The sequence below is a fragment of the Patagioenas fasciata genome, chromosome 10 (assembly GCF_037038585.1).
Source record: "Patagioenas fasciata isolate bPatFas1 chromosome 10, bPatFas1.hap1, whole genome shotgun sequence".
Lineage (NCBI taxonomy): Eukaryota > Metazoa > Chordata > Aves > Columbiformes > Columbidae > Patagioenas > Patagioenas fasciata.
Window position 1 is genome coordinate 22,124,108 of NC_092529.1, and position 23,638 is coordinate 22,147,745.

A 23,638-nucleotide genomic window follows, 5' to 3' on the forward strand; every position below is an offset into this window, starting at 1 on the left:
TCTTTTGAACCAGCACTGTCAAAAGAAGAAAAAAAACCCCACTTATCTCTCTTGCTTGCACCAGTACAAACATGTGTGGTAAAGCACATCGGTGACCTGGTTAAAACTAGACTAAAAAAAAAGAGAAAAACCAAACCACAGTTGGTTTTAACCCACATCAATTCCCCAATCTGTTCTGATATGCAGCCACGCAAACACCTACACTGATACAAGCAGCTAGAAAAAAACACTCCCTTCAACAGCAGCGCCTGCTCGAAGTGCAAATGAAACTTAAGCCCTTCTGGTGTTTGCAGATTTTTCTTACCAAAGATAGCAAAGCAAAGTTAGACTGAAAAACAAATCAGAGGCCAAGATCAAAAATCAGTATAAGACATATGATAGCTTTACACAAACTTCATGTAAGCTCTTCATAGACTCTCCAAATTTTGTCCCAGATCAGAAGTTATTAGTCTCAAAACTAACTGTGCTATTGGAAACAAGACCCATTTAAAAGTCAGGTACAGATACAGGGAAAAACCCTTTAGATTTAGCCTAAAATACATAAAAAACAGTTAAATAAATACAGCAAAGAACACAGTTATAGGAAAGTTAGAAAACAATGCCTTAAGTTACATGAGCAAAATCCACCTTGGAGAAATCAAGGAGATGTTTTGAGCTGGTAAGATAGAGATAAAAAAACTCTACAGTTAACAACTTAGTTACTCAGATTTCCTCTAATACACAAATATTCAAACAAAACCACTCCAGATATCATATTGCCCCTCAATAATTTACTTTCTTACCTTCATTTTAAATGTGAGACAACTGCATAATAACTTCCTTCTGAAAGGCTACCAGGCTGCTTATCTTCAAACAAGTTTTTTTCCTTTTTTATTTATTTATTAGCACAAGTACATTCTAGGTCAACACTATCCATAAAAATATATTTAATCACGTTTTGCCTTTTTTTTAAGTTTCATCAATTTCGACTTACCCTAAGAAAATAAGAGTCACCTGTTTTTCAGAGCTATAGATTTACATCTTCCAAACAAAGAGGCATCATAAGTTCAGCACAGCAAATTAGAAGCAGCATAACATCCTTCCCCCAAGCTACTGCCAGCTTAGTAAAGCTCCTGAATGCAATACAAAGGCAGGCTGGAATAGGAGGTCTTCCTTATTAGCTAATCATTTTCATTCATAACACCTTGTCTTAACTGAACATTTTTGTACCTTCTCCTGATTCCTGCTTTCCTCCAGGTAGTTCTAATGGTGAGCTAGTGTTGTCCAACTCTCTTCCAATCATCTTTTTAATAAAATGAATGATGGAGAATTACAGATTGCTTATTTTCTTGACTTTGCAGGTAGCTAGAAAGAAGGTGAATTGAGTTTAGAAAATAAACTTGACCAACAAGTGAGCATAGACATTGGAAAGCTTTCTGATTAAGGTTTCTATGGTGACAAGTCAAGCAATACCAGATACTTACGCCATGTTTCTTTGTCAGCTGATTTAAATTCTTAAGTAATCAAACTAATAGTTTACTAACCAGAGAGGAGTTACCATTTATAGCAGCATGCAACAAACACAGTCCCATGTGGTGACTCTCAAGTTTTAGCCAATATACTAAAAAACTGAACATTTAGTAAATGTATTCACACTGGTGCTTGAGAATGTGTCAAATTAGTACAACTATTTTTAAAAACTATATCAAGCCAATATTCAAATGGGTGAACTATCATCTAGTATAATGTGCACCCCAACATTTTAGTCAGGATGACAAATATCACATAGTGCCCCAAAAACTTTTCTTTGGATACTTCCATAAATCATGCTTTGGCATTAGATCCTCCTCTCCAAAGTATATGCAAAATCTTTTGCTAACCTGAGCAGCAGGGATTTTGAATGTGAGCTCAACAAATCTACTGCTCTTTATGTTGTGTGCTATGAAGTATTTAATTCATAAATATTAGTTATAATCAATATGGATTAATATAACAATATCAATAGATTATTAATACCATTAATAATTATAATGCAAACAAGGTCTATGATCTGACTTATGACCAGTTAAATCAGTGCAAAGACACTACCAAGTTCTGAATCACAATCTTAGTGGAAAACACAAGACTCCAAACTCCAGCTACAGCTGGGCCTTTGAGACTTTACTATTCAGAATAGTAAATATTCGGTTAGTTAAAATGTGATTATATGTAACGTAAACTATGATTTCTCTTCTGAAAGTGAGTATATAGAGCGGAGGTGTCAGAAGGACGGGCCTGGCCGAGCCATTTGATGGAGAAAAGCTCAGACTAGCAGAGCTCTGCTGCAGTCCTGTGACAGCACCTGCCAACAGCAACCAGGGTCGTTCTCTCACCTCAGCTGCTCCTTTGTGACGCGCAGGAGTCACAAAAACAATTGTATAAATGGTGATGTAATTATATACATCAAACTGTTTTCTGTAATAGCTACAGATCCATTCATGTGTTTGTTTTAAGCAGACATTGAGTCCAGTGATGTCTAAGGATCTAATGAAGTTGGAAACTTAGCGCGAGTACGAAATTTAGCTTGGCAAGGCCTCAGACGGGACGTGAGCTGCCAGCGCTCCCTCAGAACAGCACACGGTGTAAATGGGGCATTTTGAAAGACGTAAAAACAAGGAAGATAAAACGTGATCTTTGAGAAGACAGATGCAGGGAAGCATAAAATCGTGAGGAAACAAGACACGCTTCAATCTCATGAGTCATTTTTATAGATTTAGTACTCGGAGTTCAGATAAGTTTATGATGTGGGACTTGAAAATTAAAACCAAGCAGGGCTCAGCACCAGTGTGAGACCGCTGTGAGCGCCGGCACGATGTGAACACTGAAGGGTGTTTGCTGGCCGACTGTTCTCCGGGAGGCCTCAAAGCAGCATAAATTATGGAAAAAAAAAAAAAAAAGGAGGAAAAACAATTGAAGAAGGGGAACAGGCACACAGACCTAGAGTCGTAGAATGTCCTGAGCTGGATGGACCCACACGAATCATCGAGTCCAACTGCTGTCCCTGCACAGGACGCCCCACAGGTCACCCCGTGTGTCTGAGGACGCTGTCCAGTCTCTTCTTGAACACTGTCAGGCTGGGCCGTGACACCTCCCTGGGAGCCTGTTCAGTGTCCAGCACCTCTGGGTGAAGAACCTTTTCCTCATGTCCAAACTAAACCTCCCCTGGCACATGTTCCTGCCGTTCCCTGGGCTCTGTCACTGTCACAGAGAGAACTCAGCCCTGCCCCTCCTGCTCCTGCTGAGGAACCTGCAGCCGCCACGAGGTCCCGTCTCAGTGTCCTCCTCTCCAAGCTGAACAAACCTGTGATGACCTAAAACAGTTAAAATAAAATTGGGACGGGGGAAAGGTTGGAAAATGAAACCCATCTGCTGAACATGACTGCCGGAGCCGCTCAGCTCCACCGCCCCCTTAGCGGGAACTCGGCCTGAAGTGCCCTGGGTCCCGCTCCCTCACACCCCAGCGGGCCTCACCGGCCGGAACGCGGTGGCGGGGCTGCGGGGCACGGGGCGGGCTCGGAGCACCCTCAGCGCCGCCCCGCACGGACCCGCTGCGCCGGGCGGCAGGGGGCGCTGTGCCGCGCCCCGCCCCGTCCCGTCCCCTCAGCCGGTGTGCGGCGCGGAGCGGGGCGGGGCGGTCGCGCTGCCATGGCGCTGCCCGTGCTCTCCAGTTCGGGCGTTAAGTTCCGGCGGGTCTTGGCGCATTTCCCTCAGGAGCTCAGCCTGGCCTTCGCCTACGGGTCCGGAGTGTTCCGGCAGGCGGGCGCCTCGGCCGGGCACGGCGAGGTGAGCGTGGCGGCCTCCGCCGGCCCGGGTCCCGCGGTGTGTGGCGGGGCCGGCCTCTCCGGGCCGCGTGTGCCGGCGGGAATCCCTTGCATCCCAGCGGGGCCGTGCGGGGCGGAGCGGGGTCCCGGGAGGGCCGGTCCTGACGGTCCTTTTATAACCGCGTCTGGTGCGGTGCCCCCGCGCCGCGTGTCCGCGGCCTGTGCCCGCTTCCCACGAGTCCCAGCGTGTCCCAGCGCTCGCTCGCCGTGCCCGTGTGGCGGCGACCTCAGCAAAGCGCTTGACGCATTTGAGAGGCATCCTTGGCCATTCCTCATCGTTTGGGGACCACGCTGCTTGGAAATTATAATGTGTGTTTGACCGTTAAAAAGTTGTTCGTACACAGTGTCATCATGGCTTGCCTTCTAAGCGTTCCTCACCAATGTGACTTTAAATGTGTCTCCGTTCTCCTTCCTGAAAAGAGAAAAAAGAGGATGATAATAATTTCAGAGTTCTAACAGCATCTCATCCTCACACAAAATAATGGGGAAAAAATGCAGCAAACAGACCATCTTTTTACTATTATAATGTTAACTGATGAGCTGAGATGCAGCCCAGAGCAAGTGAGCCACAGGAACAGGTCAGCCCATGAATTTGAAACAGTCACTGCAAGTGTTAGTATGTTGTAGGTATGAATTGTTAACTGTGAGCTTGTCTGTGGGCTGGCTTCTCCAGATGAGCAGGGAATGCATTGTACGTTATAAATCTGTGGAGTTGGGATTGTTTTGTTGACAAAAGCAAGTGAACATACTACGAGTAGAGTTTTTTGCTGTCAGCGCTAAACTGACTTTGGCTGCCCACCTTTCCCAGTTCATGCCCTCGTGTATTAGCGACAGCTGTGAACCTGAATGATGAACTCCTCGTGTGCTCCCCTGTTTTGGAGGGTTGAAGGTTGGTCACTTCAGGAAAATTTTGGACCATCTCTGCTAGACTGAGCAGAAAACTTGTTATTTTGTCAGAACCTCTAAACTTTATTTAACATGAATGCTTGTGCTTTGGATTTATTTTTTTTTTTCCCATGAAAATTGAGTAAGCAGATAGTTCAGTACTCTGTGTATCTTAGATTGGCGTGATTCACAGTGGTTGCTTCCTGACATATAAACCCTAACGCTTTTTTCTTTGTCCACAGGACAATATGCTGGACTTTGTGTTTGCTGTTGATGATTCTGTGACCTGGCATATGATGAACTTGCGAAAGAACAGGAGTCATTATTCCTTCCTAAAAGTTTTTGGGCCAAAACAGATAAGTAGTATACAGAGCTACGGAGCAGGGATTTACTACAATACCTTAGTGCCATGTAATGGTAGGGTAAGTGCAAATAGTTTGAGTAAATAAAGTCAAATGTTTGTGTGTGAAGTATTGATATGCCTAAAGCAGATTTCTGTGCAGGAAGCAAACTTTGTAGATTGTAACTGATTTTAACTTGTGGTATCTTCAGTGTTTATGTCTCAAACTTTCACAAGCAGCATATTAATTAAAAAGCAAGCACAGCAGCTGCTCTTGTGCTTTAGAAGTGCGAGCAATGTTTGGCAATTACAACTAAAGCACATCAGAAACTGGATTCGTGTTCCTCATTACTTGCTGTCTGCCAGTTTTCGTGGTTGTGAAATGTAGCATGTGGGCAAATGACCTTAATTTCAGCACTTGACCATGTAGTAACAGCAAAGTGGATTCTTAAAGTTTCTTTGATGTAAAATGCAAATGGTTAACATAGCAAGTAGGATTTGACAGCTGTGTTGTTTAATGGCTAACATCCTGAGCTGTGAAGTTTGGTATAATTAATACTTAATTAATTTAATGCAAGTCCTACCCCTGCATCTCTGTGTAGGCTGTGTTTGGTAAGGAGGAGAGCGGACAGGGCACAGGGGAGGGAAATACTGTGTCTGTCATGGTGTTAATTTTGAGTAACTTTTGTCATGTGGCAACAAACTGTACTTAGGGAGAGCAAGTTATTTTAGGAAGGATGGGAAATTAAAGACAGTTGTGGAGAAATGCCATGTGAGTAATATATACCTCACCAAAATTTCTCAGAGCATCCACGACTGCAATAACGACAGGTACATGTCAGAATTCTTCCTAGGAAGTTGGAGGGGTGGATAAAGCAGTTTGTTACGTACTTGCTGTTTTGTTTAGAGGCATCTATATGAAGAAATAATTTGGGGTTTAAACCTTGTTCTCTTCATGTAAAAAGGGATTTTGGATTTTATTTTAAGGACCAATCATCTTTGCTATGAAATTCTGTTCTTGTCTGTTCATGCCTTTATCTGTTGTAATGATTCAAATCATGGTCTATGGTCTCTTGTCACCCAGAAATCCTGGAGCTGGCTGCCTTGCTGTGGTGAGAATCTTTGGAAACTCAGAAAGTGCAAATGCGTAACAAATGGCTGAAAGTTCATATTTTTTTCCAGTTACATTAAATGAACTACAAAATCACAATTTGTTTTCTAACATCAAAGAGGAAAAGAAAAAGCCCCCGATTCACCCCAATAACAGGACACACAAATGTCTAGTTTTGTTTATTTTAGATCTCTGACAAACTATTTCTTGAGTGTTTTCAATATCATAAAGGATACTGTGGATTATTCCAACTACTGTAGCATTTGACTGGTACAAAACCAATCATAACTTTTCCAAAATCTTTTAATGAATATTTGTATTTCAGTGTTCAGGTCTCTTCAATGGCAATGTCTGTCTAGACCACGTTTCTTTGGGATTTAAAGTCTTTTGTTTTACGAACTGAGCCTGAGGTGACTTTATTGTATCTTTGATTATAGAAAGGATCTTAGAGGGTTCTGTGCATTTTCCTGTTCCACTTTTTTTTTTTTCTCAAAAGTTTGCATGTAAATAGGATTTTATTTTTGCCACCTGTGTTCATTAAAACATTAAAAAATGTTACAGTGTTATGCATCCTTTTTTATTGGAAGTGTGTGTTCCTTAGAATTAACAGTTATAGTAAGTAGTGAAGTTTAATGTAGTGAAAATGGTGCAAGTATATGTTTTTTCAACAGCCTTTATTTTGCTTTTTTTCCAGGTTATAAAATATGGTGTAATTAGCACCGACACCCTGATTGATGATTTACTTCACTGGAAAACCCTTTATGTTGCTGGACGCCTACAAAAACCAGTAAGTGTTAGTCTGTTCAGTTACCCGTCTTGAAATGCAGGAAAGGACAGGGCTGGAAAATTCTTGGTTGTAGTTTTCCCTGTTGAGGATCTGTGTGTCAGCACTGAGCAGATGGTCTGCCCTGGTTTAGGGGTCTAGCCCTAGAGGGGTGATCTCCCAGAAAGGAAGTGAGGTGTAGTCCTTAATGATATCCTGCGTTATGTGAAACAAACTAAAGGTAAGTACATTAATCAGTTTTCTGCCTGTAGTAAATCTTGAATAACTGGACTGTATTAACTCGAAGTCCTCTTAATGTTAAGTGTAATATTTACTTTTTATAGCAAATTACGGGAGTCACCAAAATTTAACCCAGTTAAATAATGGAAATTTTGAAAGATGAAAGCTACTTTGCCGTGCAGTTACTGTCTAGTTCATTGTGTTGTTAAAATATCTATAATTGACTGAACCATATGTTAAGCAAGTTGTTTTTTCACCGCCGTGTTTGTATCATGAAAACCCGAGGTCTTTGCTGTCCCCTGCGTGCCTGGTGCAGTGTGCTTTCAGCAGGTGGCAGCAGCACTAAGATGAAGTTGCTGAAGAGGAGAGCAGGGAAGGAAAGAACTCTGTTCAAGGCTTTGAACAGAAGTTAATTATGCTTTTAACTAAAATTTTGTGGTGAAAGCTTGAATAGATTATCTCAGTGCTGCTGCCTCTAGGGACGTATTATAGCGTGATACAGCTTAGAACAGCTGTTATCTTTATAAAGAATGAAACTTAATATATTAGGGAAAATAACTGAAGGGGAGAATTCTGAATTTCACATTAACAGTGATTAGGGAGTATTTTCAGTGTAGCTGCAATTGCCTCTGCTTTGATTTATTTTAGGATTTTTCATCTTCTGAGTATATATAGTGCTTCATAACTTCAATTAAATTCAATGGGAGTACATACTTGCACGAGAAGGAAGAATTTGGTATTTTGTTTGGTTGTTAACAAGGCAGTGTGTTAACAGTGCATATGTGTTTAATTGATTAAAGAAGAAATCAGTCCAGATTATTTTCATAAGGCTCACAGGAATTTGTGTTGAGTGAAGACTGCAAGACTTAAACTAGGATTGGACCAAAAGATTACATGGTGAATGTTTAAGCTGTCTGTTCTTGTAGAATCTATAAAATCACTAAGTAGGATTTTTAGTGTTACACAGAGTTGAACAAAAATGACCAGATAATTGTTTAGGTCTGTTGTATGAGTTTCAAATATCTGCTGGTCCTGGCCTCACAACCAATTTGATGCTTTGATACGTATGTTGTAAGTGGTAGTAACAGAAAGCTTTTTTTACCTCCTTAAAATGTACAATAAGTCTCTTTTGGAAGGGAGACAGGGTTAAGTTTGTTTTCTTATACACTATTATCTCTTGCATACCGTTTGCTGGTTGTGCGAGCTCTGGACACGGTTGTCTGAAGCCAGATTAATATTGTTGAACAGTTCGGGAATTTCCTCCACACGCTCACACAGAGGAGGAAGAGCCCAGCGCCTTTCTGGTGTTCCATTCCAGAGCCGTCACTGCAAGTGAAAGCCATCCAAGCTATTCTAGCACATGAGCTAAAACATTTGCTCTGGCTTGGAAATCTTGGCTTAATTTTCACTGGAGGTTTTGTTTCTGTTATGAGCTGCTTGCCTTGACCGAGTAATCTTTCCAGAATGTTTGGCAGAGTAGATGGAGTTTGGAATTGCCACTTAGAAATGCTGACCTCTCTTTCCAGGCTCTTTTGTGTCAAATGTTTATTGGCTTTTCATCCTATGTGAAATTTATAGCCCTAGTTAGCTAAATTCCCATTTAACTGTATTGAAAAAATGAATAAACTTCGTTGTAATTTTTGTCCAGAACTGATGGGTCTCCTGAAAAAAAAAATGCTGCTGTACCTAAAAAGTAATATAAATAAGCACAGATGATGCATAATTGCTTTGCAGAGGAAGGAGATTTTTAAAAGCATCTGAAGCATTACTGATTTTTTTGTTGAACATAGGGTATAAGTAATTGCTTTAGTATAAGAAGCTGTATGTACTGTTATCCTGGAGGAACTATTAAGAGAAGGAAGTGTTTAATAAATTGAAGTGAGGTGAGAGTGGCATGTGAATAGTGTGTAGCAATATCTTGTGCTTTTTAGAGAGGTCTGGGGAGTTGTAGTTTTTCTGTATTATAAAAATTCCCATGAAGGGGAATGACAGAGCACATATTTGTTTACAGAATTTCTTCATTTTACAAATCTGTGAAAACCTTTGTTGAAAGGCAATGGGAAAATCCTCTGATCATGTTACATAGCAGCATGTGGATGTGGCTAACTAAATGGCAAACAGGAACAGTGCTTTTGATGCCTTTCATTCTACAATGAGATTATCTTTGTATACTTTGTGTACGCTTGCCTGCAGTGTCTTGTGTGTTAATTTCTTAGAAGTGAGGTAGTACATTTCCCAGTTTCAGCTGTTCTGATGGCTGAGAGTCATGCTTATTTATAAAATTGAATATATCCCTCATTTAAAATATTTGTAGTTTATAGGTCTCAGCTGTGATGTTAGTTAACTGAATTCTCTGTATACTGTAAAATCAGAATAAATGGGATTTTTTTCCCCTTCTGTGATCAGAACTGTTGTTCTCCTTAACTTAGCTCTTCTTTCAGTTTTACCCCAAGAATCAATGTTTGTCCTTGTCGTACCTGGGTGATAACTGTTGCATTCTGACTTTCTGGGAGATTTCTAGCTATCTGAACTGTTTCAAATCTGTTCATAAGTGGTATCACTGCTGCAGTGTTTCGTGCATTTAAATTTTGAAGCCTAGCATATTATTTCCCTTTGAAAAAAATTGTAGTTTGTGTTAGGGAGTATTTTTAGCAAAGGAGATTATTCCTTTTACTTCACTAAGGCGAGTCCATGGTTTCCCATGAGGAGGAACAGCGTCTCTGTGCAGTTGCACCTTTTGAAAAGCTGTAACCGTGATATTCTTGAAACATGCCCATGACTTGCTGCTGTGTCCAGGGCCAGCCCAAGGCCTGAGCAGTTTGCGTGGCTGCTTGGGTTGCCACAGACTCCTCTGCTCTCTGGCCTTGGGGTTTTCCTGCAGCAGCAAGTTATGAAAGTACTTAGAAGCGAAATAGTTGATGAGATTTTAAATATTAGTTTATGCTCATGACCAGCCTGTCTTGTTTATTGGATCTTATTGAGCAAGTCTGTATGCATTCAATAAACTTCTGTATGCATTCAGTAAACTTCTCCCATGGTTTTCAAGGAAACAAAATTTACTCTGGGCTCCTTGGCAGATGAATGTTTGGTATTTTAATGTGTTTTATCACTGTCTTTTATTTTAATGCTAAAACTTTTCCTGCAAATTACTTTGTAATTTATGAGGAGTTCTGGAATGTTTGCTTGTACAGTGAACTCCTTGTTTTTAAAATGAAAAAGAAGGGGAAACATCCTTCAAGAATCCACCCTGGACCAATTCCAGACTACTGTATGGATTTGATGTTGGGCAAACTCATGCTTTAGTGCGGAATGATCGAAACAAGCAGCCTGTATACTGCTACATTCACCACCATATCAGAATGAGATATCGTTCTAGTTTTATGCTTCTGAGAGATGGCGCCGTCATTAAAACTTCTGTTCTGAATCTAGTATTGACCAGCCCCGACATTGCTTTCTCAGTGGCCTTTGTATCAAGAGTTTTGTGTACCAGATATGTCTGATTCTCTTTTCTTGTTTATGTGTTGGTTTGGGGTTTCTTGTTTGTTTTTTTTTCTCACCTTCGGTAACAAAGTATTTATACTGCTAAAGGAAAATATTTGCTTGAAAGGATATCTGAGGTGTTTCAGGTTATATTTGGAGGCAGAATTTCAGGTAATACTGCAACTCATTTGTGTGTGAATGGGCTTTTGGGGAGAAAAAGCAAGTTGGATACATTTGTTTATAACTGCCAGTGAGTTTGCAATTTTTAAGAGTAAAGAAATATGAAGAAGCCGCCATTTATGAGAAAGGCCGCATTGCTTAACTGGAAACAGAGACTCACAACAGGCAGGTGTTCTGGGGAGAGTTGTTTCTGTAGAGCATAGTTTGCCATCTTGGAAACCAGGCTGGCTGCTTCTGTCTCATGTTCTCTAATAATATGTGTCTATATTCAGGCCTTACTGAAGATCTGCTCTTTATTTCAGTATATTTCCATATCCCAGGTGAGTAGATTCTGTAGTGGGTCTCAAAACAGTTTGAATGTTTCCTGAAAATAAACTTGTATTGTGGCACTTAGAAGCACTCAACTTCAGTGATGTGTTCAGCGTGTATATGTGAAATTCACATTCTGCTCAAAGTGCAAAATAAAGCCCCGCTTCTTCTAGAAGGACAACTAATATCTAAGAAACTACTTGAAGCATATGATAGAGGAGTCCTCTATTAAAAAAAAAAAAAACAAGAATGAAGGTGAATAGAACAACTTACCTATTTTGCCTATTTTTCTGGAATTCCATTGTCTTTCTGTGTGGCAGTAGCATTTTTATTTTCTTATTGCGTAATCACATATGAAGTATTTCTGCTAGTGTGTTCGTACCATTTGGATGAATCCCGAATTCATCAATATGAAAAGGTGAGTAGCTCTTCAGAGATGAGTTACGGCTGTTGCTTATAGCAGTTCTGCGCGTGTTTGTAAAAACAGCCTTTTGTACCAGGCTGCTAAAAATGTTCCTCTCTCTTCCACTGTATAAAGAAAGGGGGACACTCTAGTCTTTATTGTACTATAATAATAGGGTCTAATCTTAAATAAATTTGTTATTTTTCATGTTGGGTTGATTGGCATTTCTAGCTCCATCTTCAGTAGTGCTTTCCTGAAGTCTTGTTACCTGTGACTTGGCTTTTCAGGTGAAAATCCTGACGCAGAATGAGAACAGCAAGCTGCAAGCTGCCCTTGTGAGCAATCTGAGGAGTGCGGTCACAGCCGCCTTCCTCATGCTACCAGAGAGTTTCTCTGAGGAAGATCTCTACATGCAGATTGCAGGACTCTCCTATTCCGGTTAGTGTACGGTGAGGAGCAAAGCTGCAGTTGGAGCTGTTGTACCACAGTCTGACGTATAACAAGTCACCTGCTTTTTTGCTTTGTGCCTATGCTGTTGCATGCTCCAATAACTATATTTTAATGCTGTGTTACGCAGCAGCTCGGCAAGGCTAATTGTGCTTGTTCGTAGAAAATAGGTATAGCTACATCAGCAAAACTTCTTACACATGCTTGATTTGTGAATAGCTAAGGGTGGGTGATTAAATATGGTGAAATGTTGGTTTTTGTCTGTTTATATGGATTTTATTTTGGTTTTAATGGTTTGAAACATTTGGAATATTTTTCTTTCCTCTCTCAGTGTAATGATTCATCTGATAGTCTGACCCATGTTTTGTTATCTCTTTTTGAATGTGCAGTGTTTAAGGTTCTTATTTAGTTAAAGATCCGGATTATGTTTCTTCAGCGTACATTTAACACTCACCTCCTGGTTGGTATTTTCTAACCTTTCTTCAGTAAGAGAATTTCTTGCTTTCTTTAGTGATTAAATTGGTATGAATGGATATGGAAAAAAAAAAGAAATTACTCCAAATGACTCTTCAATACAAGACTTTATTGTTACAACTTAATCCAGCATTGCAGTTTAAATTTTGATCTCCTTAATTAAATCACTGTGAACAACTTTGGTTGGAGTTGTACTTTACATAACATTGCTTTGCTCATGTAGAAATGCAAGTTTGGCTTTGAAATGAAAGCACAGGGGGGCTGGCAGGGTTCCTGAGCTGCCCCTTGGTTCTCCTGAGCAGTGTTCTGTTCCCCACGTGGTGCTTCTCTGGTCAGTCGAGATGCAACTTGTGCAGCTTCTCTGTGGCAGGTTTTTCTGAATAATATTGTGTTTGAAAGCGACAGTCAGAGGGTGCTGGCAGCTCAGGGTTGCTAACCAGGGAAGTTTGCTGCAGGGCTGCGTTCCTGCCCCCCTGAAACCTGTCCAGGCATGTCACTAGATTCTTGGTGAGCACTAGGGACCAAGATACTGTTTTACAGATCCTTTGAAACAGTGCAATTAACTGAAGACATGGGAGATCAGCTCCCATGCTGTGAGAGGTCTGACGTTGGTTTCACTGTGTGAACAAAGTAGAGCAATAAGACTCCCAGTCAGGAATGTTCAAGAAAAAGGCTGTCAATGACATGTTTGTGGTTATTTTATTTTGCTACCATTTTGTTAAGTCTTAAACTCTTCGGAGGGTATACTAATGGACAAAATTGATTTTATGTGTTACTCCAGTCAGTCTCTTTGGAGACTACTGAAAACAGTTGTTCGTGCTTTAATTTGGAAAATGTTTATCCTTTTATTTTTTTTATGCATTTTTTGGGAGTGGTGAGTCAGTTCCATTTATAGGGGAAGTGTTTGTTTTGCGGCTTGGCATAAATTGAAATAAAGCGAGTTGCCACCTTGCGACAACGTTTGTCTCCTGAAGGTGGGCAGATGAATTGTTTCAGGATCTCGTGTGCTGGTGTGTGCTGCACTGAGCCTCCCACTCCTGGCTGCTCATCCTGGAAGCCACCAGGTAGTACCTGACAGAGGCGGCTGAGCGCTCTGTTACAGACTGACTGTATTTTTACTTATTCTCCTTGAACTTGTCAGTCATGTATCATAAAAGAAAGTGAAAAGATCAGTAACATAACAGTGGTGTTAAAAGCAGCTGTTTTTTGAAACTACTAATAAACTACGTGGCTAAGAGGAAAAGGCGATGCTGTTATCTTACCGTGCCATTAGCTGAGCTCCAGGCACGGCCCTTGAAGTGCAGAGACAATGGAAATTGTTTTCTTTCAATATTAGAAAATTGAAGGTTCTATGTTTCTGGATACAAAGTATTTGGGCTGGTCCATCTGTTCAGTAGTCTCTGAACCCATGTATTGTTGCAAAGAGTATTACTGTGTTACTGCTGCTTTCCAGGCTGACCTTGACAGCTGGAATTTTTTTTTGTCCAAGTGAAAATGTGGGCAAGTGGGTTGATGACATGACAACGCAGCAGAGGCCACACAACAATTCTGAATCTGATTTTTCTGTGCTCGAAGGTATTTGAATAGTGAGCCTTATTATGGGTTATAGAGACACTGGTAGAATTGGAGAAGAAAGTTTTAGGTGACAGCTTTGTACTGTTAGTTTCCATTATATTATTCTTTGAGTTTTGAGTTTTTTCCTGATGAATTAACTGTTTTTATTTTCTTCACTAGGTGATTTCAGAATGGTAATAGGAGAAGACAGATGGAAAGTGCAGAACATAGTGAAACCCAATGTTCCCCATTTTCAGAAGCTGTACAGCAACATATTGCGGGACTCCCCTCAAGTGGTGTATAAGCACCATCTGGGAAGGCTAGAGGCAAGTTTTCTTCTTCCAAACATTTTTAAAACAAGCAAGTGGAAGTGCTTTATCACATTGACAGAAGGCAAGAATTATACCATACACTAAGGCGAGCATTTGTAGTCATTGTACTTGCTATTTGTTATGTTTCTGTTGTTTAGTTAATTCTGCAACCAGAAGACTTGCCTTAAATACCCGACTCTGCATATGTAGTGACTACTGCTCATTTGCTTTGAGTATGGGCACGGAACTAGAGCCCTAGCAAGGGAACAAGGGAAGATCATTTTAAAACGTATGTTCTAATGACTACCATATGGAAACAACATTCCAGGAAGTGGTGAATAAACATATGGTTTGTGTTAAAAAGATTGGACCATAACTTAGAGGTGCAACTTTCTGTAGTCAAAAACTGCATCTCACAAACAAACCCTGCAGTGCTAATTATGAAGATCAGTTGACTAAACCCAAAGAAAATTCTGCCATTATCTTTAAATACCCATACTAAAACATTTTTTTTCCTAGTATTTGGGAAACAGGTATCCAAAATGAGCAGTATCTTGAATTTTGTCTTTCTGACGTGAGATGTAAGTGTAACCTTGCAGTTAGGGGAGAGATGCCACAATCAGGGCTCCCATAGCAATTTTTCCTCTTGTGTTGTACATGTCTGTGTGTGAGTGTTCAAGTGCGATTCACATTTCAACATGAAGTTGCAAATAGCAAGCTCATGGGCATGGGTGTCTATCTGCGAGTCACCTTGGTAATTATCTCATGAATGTCTCATTTTAGAATGTGTCTTTGTTAGAAACTGAAGTACATATATAAGCAAACTTGAGTACAGTATACAATGTTACTGCAGTGCTTTGGAGTACAGTGTAGACAGATCTGCATTATACTGCAGCTGTCCCCATGTTTCCTCATCAGTGTGCTTTTGAGCAGTTTGGTGGAAGAAATATTTAAATGAATTTTGAAAAGAATCAGTAATGCTTCCTCCAAGAAAATGCCTGGTTAGAATAATAATCCCAGTTGTGTTACCGTTCAACAAATCCTGGTAGCAGGCTGCTGCTTTATTCCTCACACCTTGGTCTGGTTATTGGCAGCTATTGCCCAGACTGAAGAGGGTAACTGCTCTCGGAGTGCTGTTTAATGCGGAGCAGAAACCACTTCTCCAAATACGCTTCTTCAGAGGTAGAGAAAATTATTTCTTAAAAGATTCCTCGAAAACAATTGAAGGCAGACCCTAGTTCATATAGTTCTGGTTCAGGCATGGATGTGAAGAGCTGTGTGTTGTCGGCTCCCTCTGTAGTCAGTGGGTGATTCATCTGGATGTCATTTTCTCCCCACTGACTAAAGGGAGTGCATAGGGCAGCTGGTCTCCTGTCTGATGTCTTCAGGAACTGTCTAAAATCTTGTGTGGGAGGAATTGAACTCTTCACATTTTTTGAGAGATCTGCTCCATTATGCATTTTTCAGGACTTGTGCTTACATTTTGTATAAATGAATCACAGAATCCCAGAATGTCAGGGGTTGGAAGGGACCTGGAAAGCTCATCCAGTGCAATCCCCCCATGGAGCAGGAACACCCAGCTGAGGTTCCACAGGAAGGTGTCCAGGCGGGTTTGAATGTCTGCAGAGAAGGAGACTCCACAACCTCCCTGGGCAGCCTGGGCCAGGCTCTGACACCCTCACCAGGAACAAGTTCCTTCTCATCTTTCAGTGGAACCTCCTGTGTTCCAGTTTTCAGCCATTGCCCCTTGTCCTGTCACTGGTTGTCACCAAGAAGAGCCTGGCTCCATCCTCCTGACACTGCCCCTTTCCATACTGATCCCCAGGAATGAGTCCCCCCTCAGTCTCCTCTTCTCCAGCTCCAGAGCCCCAGCTCCCTCAGCCTTTCCTCACACGGGAGATGCTCCACTCCCTTCAGCATCTTGGTGGCTGCGCTGGACTCTCTCCAGCAGTTCCCTGTCCTTCTGGAGCTGAGGGGCCACAACTGGACACAATATTCCAGGTGTGGTCTCAAGTGTGTACAGGCCTGCATGCTGGTATCATTCTATTCGAAAAGGGTCCTTGAATTTCTGATTTAGACTGGAAAATGTGGAATGGATGTTTCCTTCAAATTACACAAACCAGATGTGGTTTGAGTTTAAAACAGAGAAGTGTTTTTTTCAAACTAAACTTGAAATGTGTGTGTATAGTTTGAACTGAGCTAAGTGGTCTTTTGGGAACTTTTTTTTTCATTGTAGTGTGCTTATGTTTCCAAAGGAAATTGTATAGAGCAGAAATGATCCAGTTTCAATGAAATGTTGCTTGCAGAGGCAGCAAGATCATGTGTGTACATTAGTCTTCTCTTGGATAAAAATTAACACCTTTGCATTGAGTGAGGTTCAGAACTGAGATACTGCCTCTCCCAGAGCTTGGGAAGTTTTCATTAGCATTATCTGTAATTTTTATAAGTGAAAACAACCATGTTCTTTAACCTCTGACAAATATAACAAAGATAACCGGAACACTTTACTGACTTTTTTGAAAAAGCGAACTTATTTTATTAACACTGAATGTTTTTACGGTCTTACTTTTTATAACATTCAGATTGATAAAAGTCCAGAAGGTCAATTTACACAACTAATGACTTTGCCAAGGACTCTGCAACAAAAGATAACTTCTCTGGTAGGCCCTCCTGGGAAAAACAGAGACGTGGAAGAAATTTTGTTGCAAGTTGCCCATGACCCTGACTGCGGACTCGTGGTGCATCAAGGTAAGCCTAGGTCAGCGTCTATCATCTCCTTAAAGGCATTATAGGCATACAGACTTATATATGTTCCTTGAGTTCAGAAGGATGATTTAGAGAGAAGGAAGACAAAACCAAGAGATTAGTGTTGAGATACATTCTTAAAAGTACAGTTTTGTATTTGTTTCATTGCAAACAGGTTCTCTCAAATACTAGCAAATAGCATTCCTGCTGATATAGAAAGATATGTTTTGGTTTGGATTCTGAAAGGAATAATCTTTAGGAATTTGTGTGGCCTGCTTAGAACATGTAAGTCTGTTTGGGATCCTTACACATTCAGGATTTAACTTCTTCTTAATAAGCTGATTGTCTAGCTTGCTGATGCTATCTTTCCCAATTTTGATGGTCCAGGTACGTGAGCTCTGGTGGAGAACTCAGGCTCTGAGGAAAAATGTTGAGGTGTTTCTCATCATCACAGCCTCTCTGAGGCACGATAATGCTCATACAGCAACTTAAAGCTTATGCTGCAGACATCAATATTTTATTGTTCTGCAGAAAAATGAAAACATTTAGTACTTGAAGAGTCCTTTATATCTTTAAAGAACTTGACATGTTTTAGTTCCAGGTGGCCAGTTTTGCAAGCTCCTTGAGCACAGCAGAAGCTGCCTAGATGCCAGAGAGTCACTAGACACTGGCCAGCTGCTAAGGGAGCTCTCAACACTCATTTCTGTTGTGGGAAATAAAGCTCCTGAGGGTTGCAGTTCTCCATTGACAGTACGGCATAAATTGCACCTGGGCATCAAGGTGTCCTCCTGTCCTGTCAGTGCACGGCAGCTCCTGTGCTGCTGCGGCTGGACTACAGGGATGTGACAACAGCTGCATGTGGGGACAGGAGCCGCAGTGGTTGCAGCTCCGTGTGGTTGTAGAGCTTGGAGCGGTGCCCCCTCGAGCAAGCGGTGCCCCCCGAGCGAGCGGTGCTGCCGTTCTGTCACAGGGGCCTTGCGGCCCTGGCCCCATGGGCAGCCGGGCACTGTCAAAGCGTCTTCTCAAGCCAAGCGGTTCATACTCTTAGGAGAACAAATCAAAACCCCTTTTTCACTTTTGTGACCAAAAGATTTTCCTAGTTCAAGAGTCTGGGTAAAGGACAAGGCAAGCCATGCGATAATCCTACAAGACAAGGCTGATTGCTCGAGTTGAATTGCCTTGTCCCTGGGGATTTTACTAGCTCAGCGTGATTTGTTCCCTTCCTGCCCCACCCCTACTCCTGCAGATTTTATTCCTGTGGAATATTGTATCCTTCTTACTTATTAATGGGTTTCCCTAAGCTTGCTTCTTCATTATAGAAGTAACTTTGAAAGAAGAATTTTAAAATATTTGAAATTATATTCTGCATTCTGGTTAATGCAGAAGACTAACTTTCAGTTTGGAAGAATAACACTAGGACTGCTGCATGTCTACATTTTAAAGTATTTAGTAATGTACAGTGGTTTTGTTCTGCACATATCAACATGCATTTATATGTATGTGTTAAAACAGGTAAAACAATACTTTTCAAAAAAATGTTTTATCTACTATTCTATTAATGCCTAAGAACCGCTGTACAATGAGAACTGAATGCGGTAAACAAGCCTTATCTACAAAAGCTGATGATTTTAAAAAGGCAAACAAGCCTTGCCCAAGAGGAGCATCTCTCCTTGATCAGAAAAGTGCAACATCCCCATTTCATCTTGAAGTAAACAATGAGCATAACTTGTTCTGCTATAGAAGTTAATGTGCCGGCACTGAAGTGAAACAACTCTGAATCGTTTGTGACAAGTCATCTTAGTAGATAAATAATGGGAACACTAAATGAGTTAATTTGATCAATTCCTACTGGTTGTTATCTGTTTTAATATTGATTTGGGGGTTTTTTTTGGTATGTTATATAAAATAGCTTAGAGAGTATTTTCAATTAGTATGACAAAGCAGAACAGAAACAAACATTCACAGCTTAAGTGTATGTTGCAGTCTGCCTTGACTGTATAACTGGAAATATGTTTAACTTTGTGTGTGTTGGAGGATAAAAAAGTCCCCACAAAACTGCTGAGATGGGTAACATCTGTGCTTTTCTATCTGCAGGCATTTCGGGCATTGTGAGATCTTCCAGTATAGTGCAGAGCGCTAAAACCGTCCTGACAGCTGGTAAGAATGTGTGGGATTTCTATCAACAGAGGCCTTCTGATTTCACAAAGTGAAACCTACAGGGCCCCAAGGCTGTCTTGTTACAAGAGTTTATTCTTTAAACTTTTTGGGTGTTTAATTGAAAACCCCTGCAAATAGAAGTAATACTTAAAGCAGAAGCTTTATATAACTATTGAGAAATTGTAAAATGCCAAAAGGAATTGGAGTCTATGTGACTCTTAAACAAAATCCCCCAACAACCAAAAAGTAACAAAAAAACAACTTCTGATTTCAATTTAATTTTATATGTGGGCCAGGCTTGGCTCATGTGCACTAATTCTGCTCTTTTTGTGTTTTAAAAAATGAAAAAAAATACTTTATACTTCAGTGTGGCTTTCCACATGTGAGTGGATCCCTGAATGATCAGTACATAGTATTTGTGTCCGATGTAGAGAGTGAGGTTATTTCATCATTCAATAAAGGAGGGGATGAGTGTTGAGGGAGAGAACTCTGACAGGATCCAATGTTTCTGTTGGGCTCGGCAGGCAGATGTGGATTTGAAGACATCCCATATTCCAAACTGAGCATATATTTGGTGAGGGTTGGATATTACTGCCACTCTCATACTGCAAAATTAATTGCTTTAGAAAAAGTGCTGAGTATTACAAAGTCAATGCGAGAGAAGGTATAGAAGGGAGAAAAAGGACTTGGTTGTGTAGAAACCTAAGAAAACCAAGGATGCTCTTCAGCTATCAAAGTCTTCCAAACTGAATGAAATTCACTGCCAGTTACACAGCTGGAGCTTCAGCCTGTTTTCTGAGATCTGCACTAAATCTAATTTTAAGGTGTCCTAATTGTTACATTTTAAAAAGCTGGGAGCACTGCAGCTCAGTTAAAAGACAGACTTCAGACCTGAGCATTCATTTACTTAAAATTCTAATTAAGAGATAGTCTTCTTTCCTGCCAAGTGAAAAATCCTCCCTGCTAGCATGATGTTGCTCAGATGATTTTCTGAACTCATTCATGTATATTCCTAATTGTTCCACAATAGCCGTTCTATACAAATGATGCCGTCACTGGTTTTAAAGGCAGCTGTGTAGTTTCCCACTGGGCAATCCTTATCCAGACTTGAGTTGTTCTTCCCATTTAGTATTAGAGTTGGTGACTCCACGTGACACTTTGTACCTCCTTGTAAAGAAATGCGAGTTACAGAGCTCAAGACCATTAGTGATCTACTGAGTCAAATAAGCAGGAACGGTTGTAGTTTTTATATGCTACTGTTAATAGTCTGATTTTATTAACTGGAAGAATCATAACTATTGCTTAACATTGTTTAGTGGCTGGAGGAGACTAAGAGCATAACTCCAACTGAGAAAAGCAATTTTTTTGTTTTGTATGAGTTAGGCATATGGCAGGGATGAGTTTCTAGTGTAAGGTTTCCAATCAAATAGGTGAGGCTTTTCTTTTAGGATTTGTTGTCAAAATTACCTGCTAGTGGCCAAGACTTCTTGTATTGCAACGTCTGTTTTACAAATGTCATCGTGTAACCCAGCTGTATCTACATCCATGGGGAGCAGATTCTGTAGAGCAAAATAATAGGAGGGGAGGGGTCAGAGGCAGCGTTATGACCTCGAAGCGGGTGCTGGTCCGAGCCAGCCTGGCCGCCCCGCGGAGCCGGGCGCGTGGCTGCCGGAGTGCGCAGGAAAGCGGCTCCGCTCGGTCAGGTCGTTACGCTCCGCTTCCCCGCCTTCTGATAGACAGAGAGTCACCGCTGGGAATCATTAGCTCCTTTGGTGTCTCGCGCGGTAAATCACTAAAGCCTGCACTGTTAACAGGGCTTTTGGGAGGTCCTAATCCATCTTTTAGTAGGACTTGTAGTTCTTACCATGTTTTCTGTTTTGTGCCCCCAAAACTAGATATCTATGAAATGGTATTTCTTACCTTTCTCTTAACTGCTTTTTGGTTTATATATAGTGTGATTTTTGTAGTTTTGTGTGTTGTTGTTGTTTTGTTTTTTTAATTTTAAAGCAAACTTCAGTTGTCTTCTAACCAACAATTTACACAGACCGACACTTATACTTAAAACCACGTATTTTCTACCAGTGCTTTCAGTGTTGAACACGCAGTTTCATTCAGAGCAAAACTACTGTGATCGTTTGCCTCAAATGCAACCCAGATTCGAGTGAGGCTTGGGAGATTTTAGTTTTCTTTTAGCATAATGTATTTTGTTTTGTTTGAACTGTATTTATGCACTTCTGCCAGAATCATCTGGCCAAAACCATTAGCAGCAGAATTCAGCATTGATCTTTTGGGGGTTACTTACAGGTTATGCACTGAGGGAAATCATTAGTAGGAGCCTTGGAATAAAAACCTACATTGCAATTCATACTAAAGAAGAAATCGAATTTACCTGCCGAAGCCTGTGACCTCAGTATTTTTCAGATGTGGTGGCTGTGTGTGCTTCAGTGATCTTCCCTGGACACGCTGCTATTTAGGAGCTATTTAGGAGAAGCCTTTTGCCCGTTTTTGGTTTTGTGTTTTGTTTTTTAATACTTCTCTCCAAACATTTATGATGGAGTTTGCGTTAAATCTTGCTGTATCTTCTAATGAGGATTTTCTCCCAATGTCGGTTTCTTTATTTAAAATCCGTCACTAGGGGTCAGGCATCATTGCTGTTCACCTGGCTGTGCCTTTCACTGGGGCTCTTCTCAGCTCACGTTTTTATAGGTACACTCTGCGCAGACAGAAACATCGTGGCTCCTACATAGAGAGTGTTTGCTCGACTTGTGCACAGAATGTATGCTACAGGAACGTGTTGAGCTTTTAAATTTAATCCCTAGGGACGCTGTATTTCTTTCTCCATCCTTCAACAGAATCTCGTCTAATGTTCTGTTCCCCCGAGATCTCTTTTCACACTTTCTAGCACAGACTTTAGGAGAAGTGTTATGGCTCTGTCTGCAGTGTTTAGTTAAGAATAGTAGTGAAAACAAGAGAATTATGAAAGAGATTTATTAAATCAGTGGCTCCATTAAATAAGCTCTGGGGTTTTTTTTCTTCCTTTTTTTCTTGCTTTTCTTGTTTCTTTCTTACTTGCCTGGTAACTGCACAAGTACTCTTGTCTCAAGGCTGCTCACCAAATAATTCATCTTCATTACGTGGCCATCATTGTTTTTGAAGTGTAATGGGGACACAAAATTATTTCCTTAGCTGATTGTTTTACCTTAACAACAACAGCACGAAGTGAAATCACTACAGTGGTCTGTAGCAGGGTAGTCCCATGGAGAACATGTTTCTAAATGAAATGTTAAATCAGGGCTGGTCGTTGCTGAGACGGCATGCTGTGTATTAACATTGCTGGCAAGGAGAGCAAGCAAAATAAAGAAATTCAACCCATTTAAGAGAACCTTTTTCATCTTCCCCTGCCAGTGTGGTTTTGAAGTTGAGCTCAAGCTCTGTGTTTTTGTTTGTTGTTAGCTGCCCTATTTAGTTTTTGAAATGTGCCTGTGTATTTCTTTGAGTCTGTGGTGAGGTTGCCTTTCTGTTTCCCATTAGGGATGGCACCAGCGTTTGATTTATTTTCCCACATAGCCAGAGTCTGTGTGGTGTTTGGGAACCAGCTCTGATGTTCTTATATTTAGCTCCTCTGAAGGAGATGTTGATACTTCTTTAGCTTAGAGCCCTTCTTTATATCTTACTAGAAGAATGCTGCAAGCCTTAAAAATTTCTTATAAATTAAATAGTATGGATTAAATAATCGGTTGAAGCAGTTGTTCAAGAGACGTTTAAGTTAGCACAAATGCTTGGAGCTGCTCTGAATAACATTTGTTTTCTTGGAATTGGGATATTTGTATACTATGTCTTCAGGGATTTTTTTTTTCCCCTTTAACTATAAGGAACAGCTTTACCTATAAAATATTCTATAGATGTGTGGTAACTGCTCTCCTCATCAGCTGCCCAAGCAGATATTACATACCACTGCACTTCACTGTGAATGTATAAAGTGTTGGCATGGGTATGCATGATATACCCATAATATAGAACTGTTTGCCTCCACATGGCAACTCTTCAGAAGTATGTGCATTAGTCTTTCTTTTCAGAAGGAAATAAAGAATACTACAGCCAGCCGTATCTACTGGGGAACTTCCAGCCAAATTACTATCTTATCACACTAACACTTCCAAAAACCCAACATGGGACTGTTAAGTAAAAGCAGATACAATGCATGTTTACACTGAAATGTTGTGGTCTTGATTCCATGTGCATCAAGTCTTTGTTCTGTATCATATAGTGGAAAATCTAAAGGGGAGGTGGAACCGCCAAGTCGTAGTTTCATAGCTGAAGTAGAAAGACGTTTTCATGTGGTCCAACTGCTTCAGATTCTGAGACTGAGCCATAATTACAGCCATCAACTTTTACTACAG

General features: G+C 40.7%; 1 protein-coding gene across 13 annotated transcripts in view; it reads left to right on the forward strand.

Moving 5' to 3' along the window:
• Positions 1–3,618: 3,618 nt before the first annotated feature.
• The window catches only part of TAMM41 (TAM41 mitochondrial translocator assembly and maintenance homolog), a 106,236-nt gene continuing 86,216 nt past the window's right edge, over positions 3,619–23,638 (forward strand). For 10 of the 13 annotated variants that reach the window (XM_071813331.1, XM_065845452.2, XM_065845453.2 and 7 more), the window contains exons 1-7: positions 3,621–3,801; positions 4,967–5,146; positions 6,870–6,962; positions 11,838–11,988; positions 14,206–14,351; positions 16,919–17,084; positions 19,176–19,238. In XM_071813331.1, the coding sequence (XP_071669432.1) occupies positions 3,664–3,801; positions 4,967–5,146; positions 6,870–6,962; positions 11,838–11,988; positions 14,206–14,351; positions 16,919–17,084; positions 19,176–19,238 (937 nt within the window). In that variant the 5' untranslated portion in view covers positions 3,621–3,663. Of the gene's footprint in view, positions 3,802–4,966; positions 5,147–6,869; positions 6,963–11,837; positions 11,989–14,205; positions 14,352–16,918; positions 17,085–19,175; positions 19,239–21,542; positions 23,632–23,638 lie in introns of those variants that run through there. The other 3 variants (XM_071813326.1, XM_071813325.1, XM_071813330.1) reach the window with 3 other exon arrangements.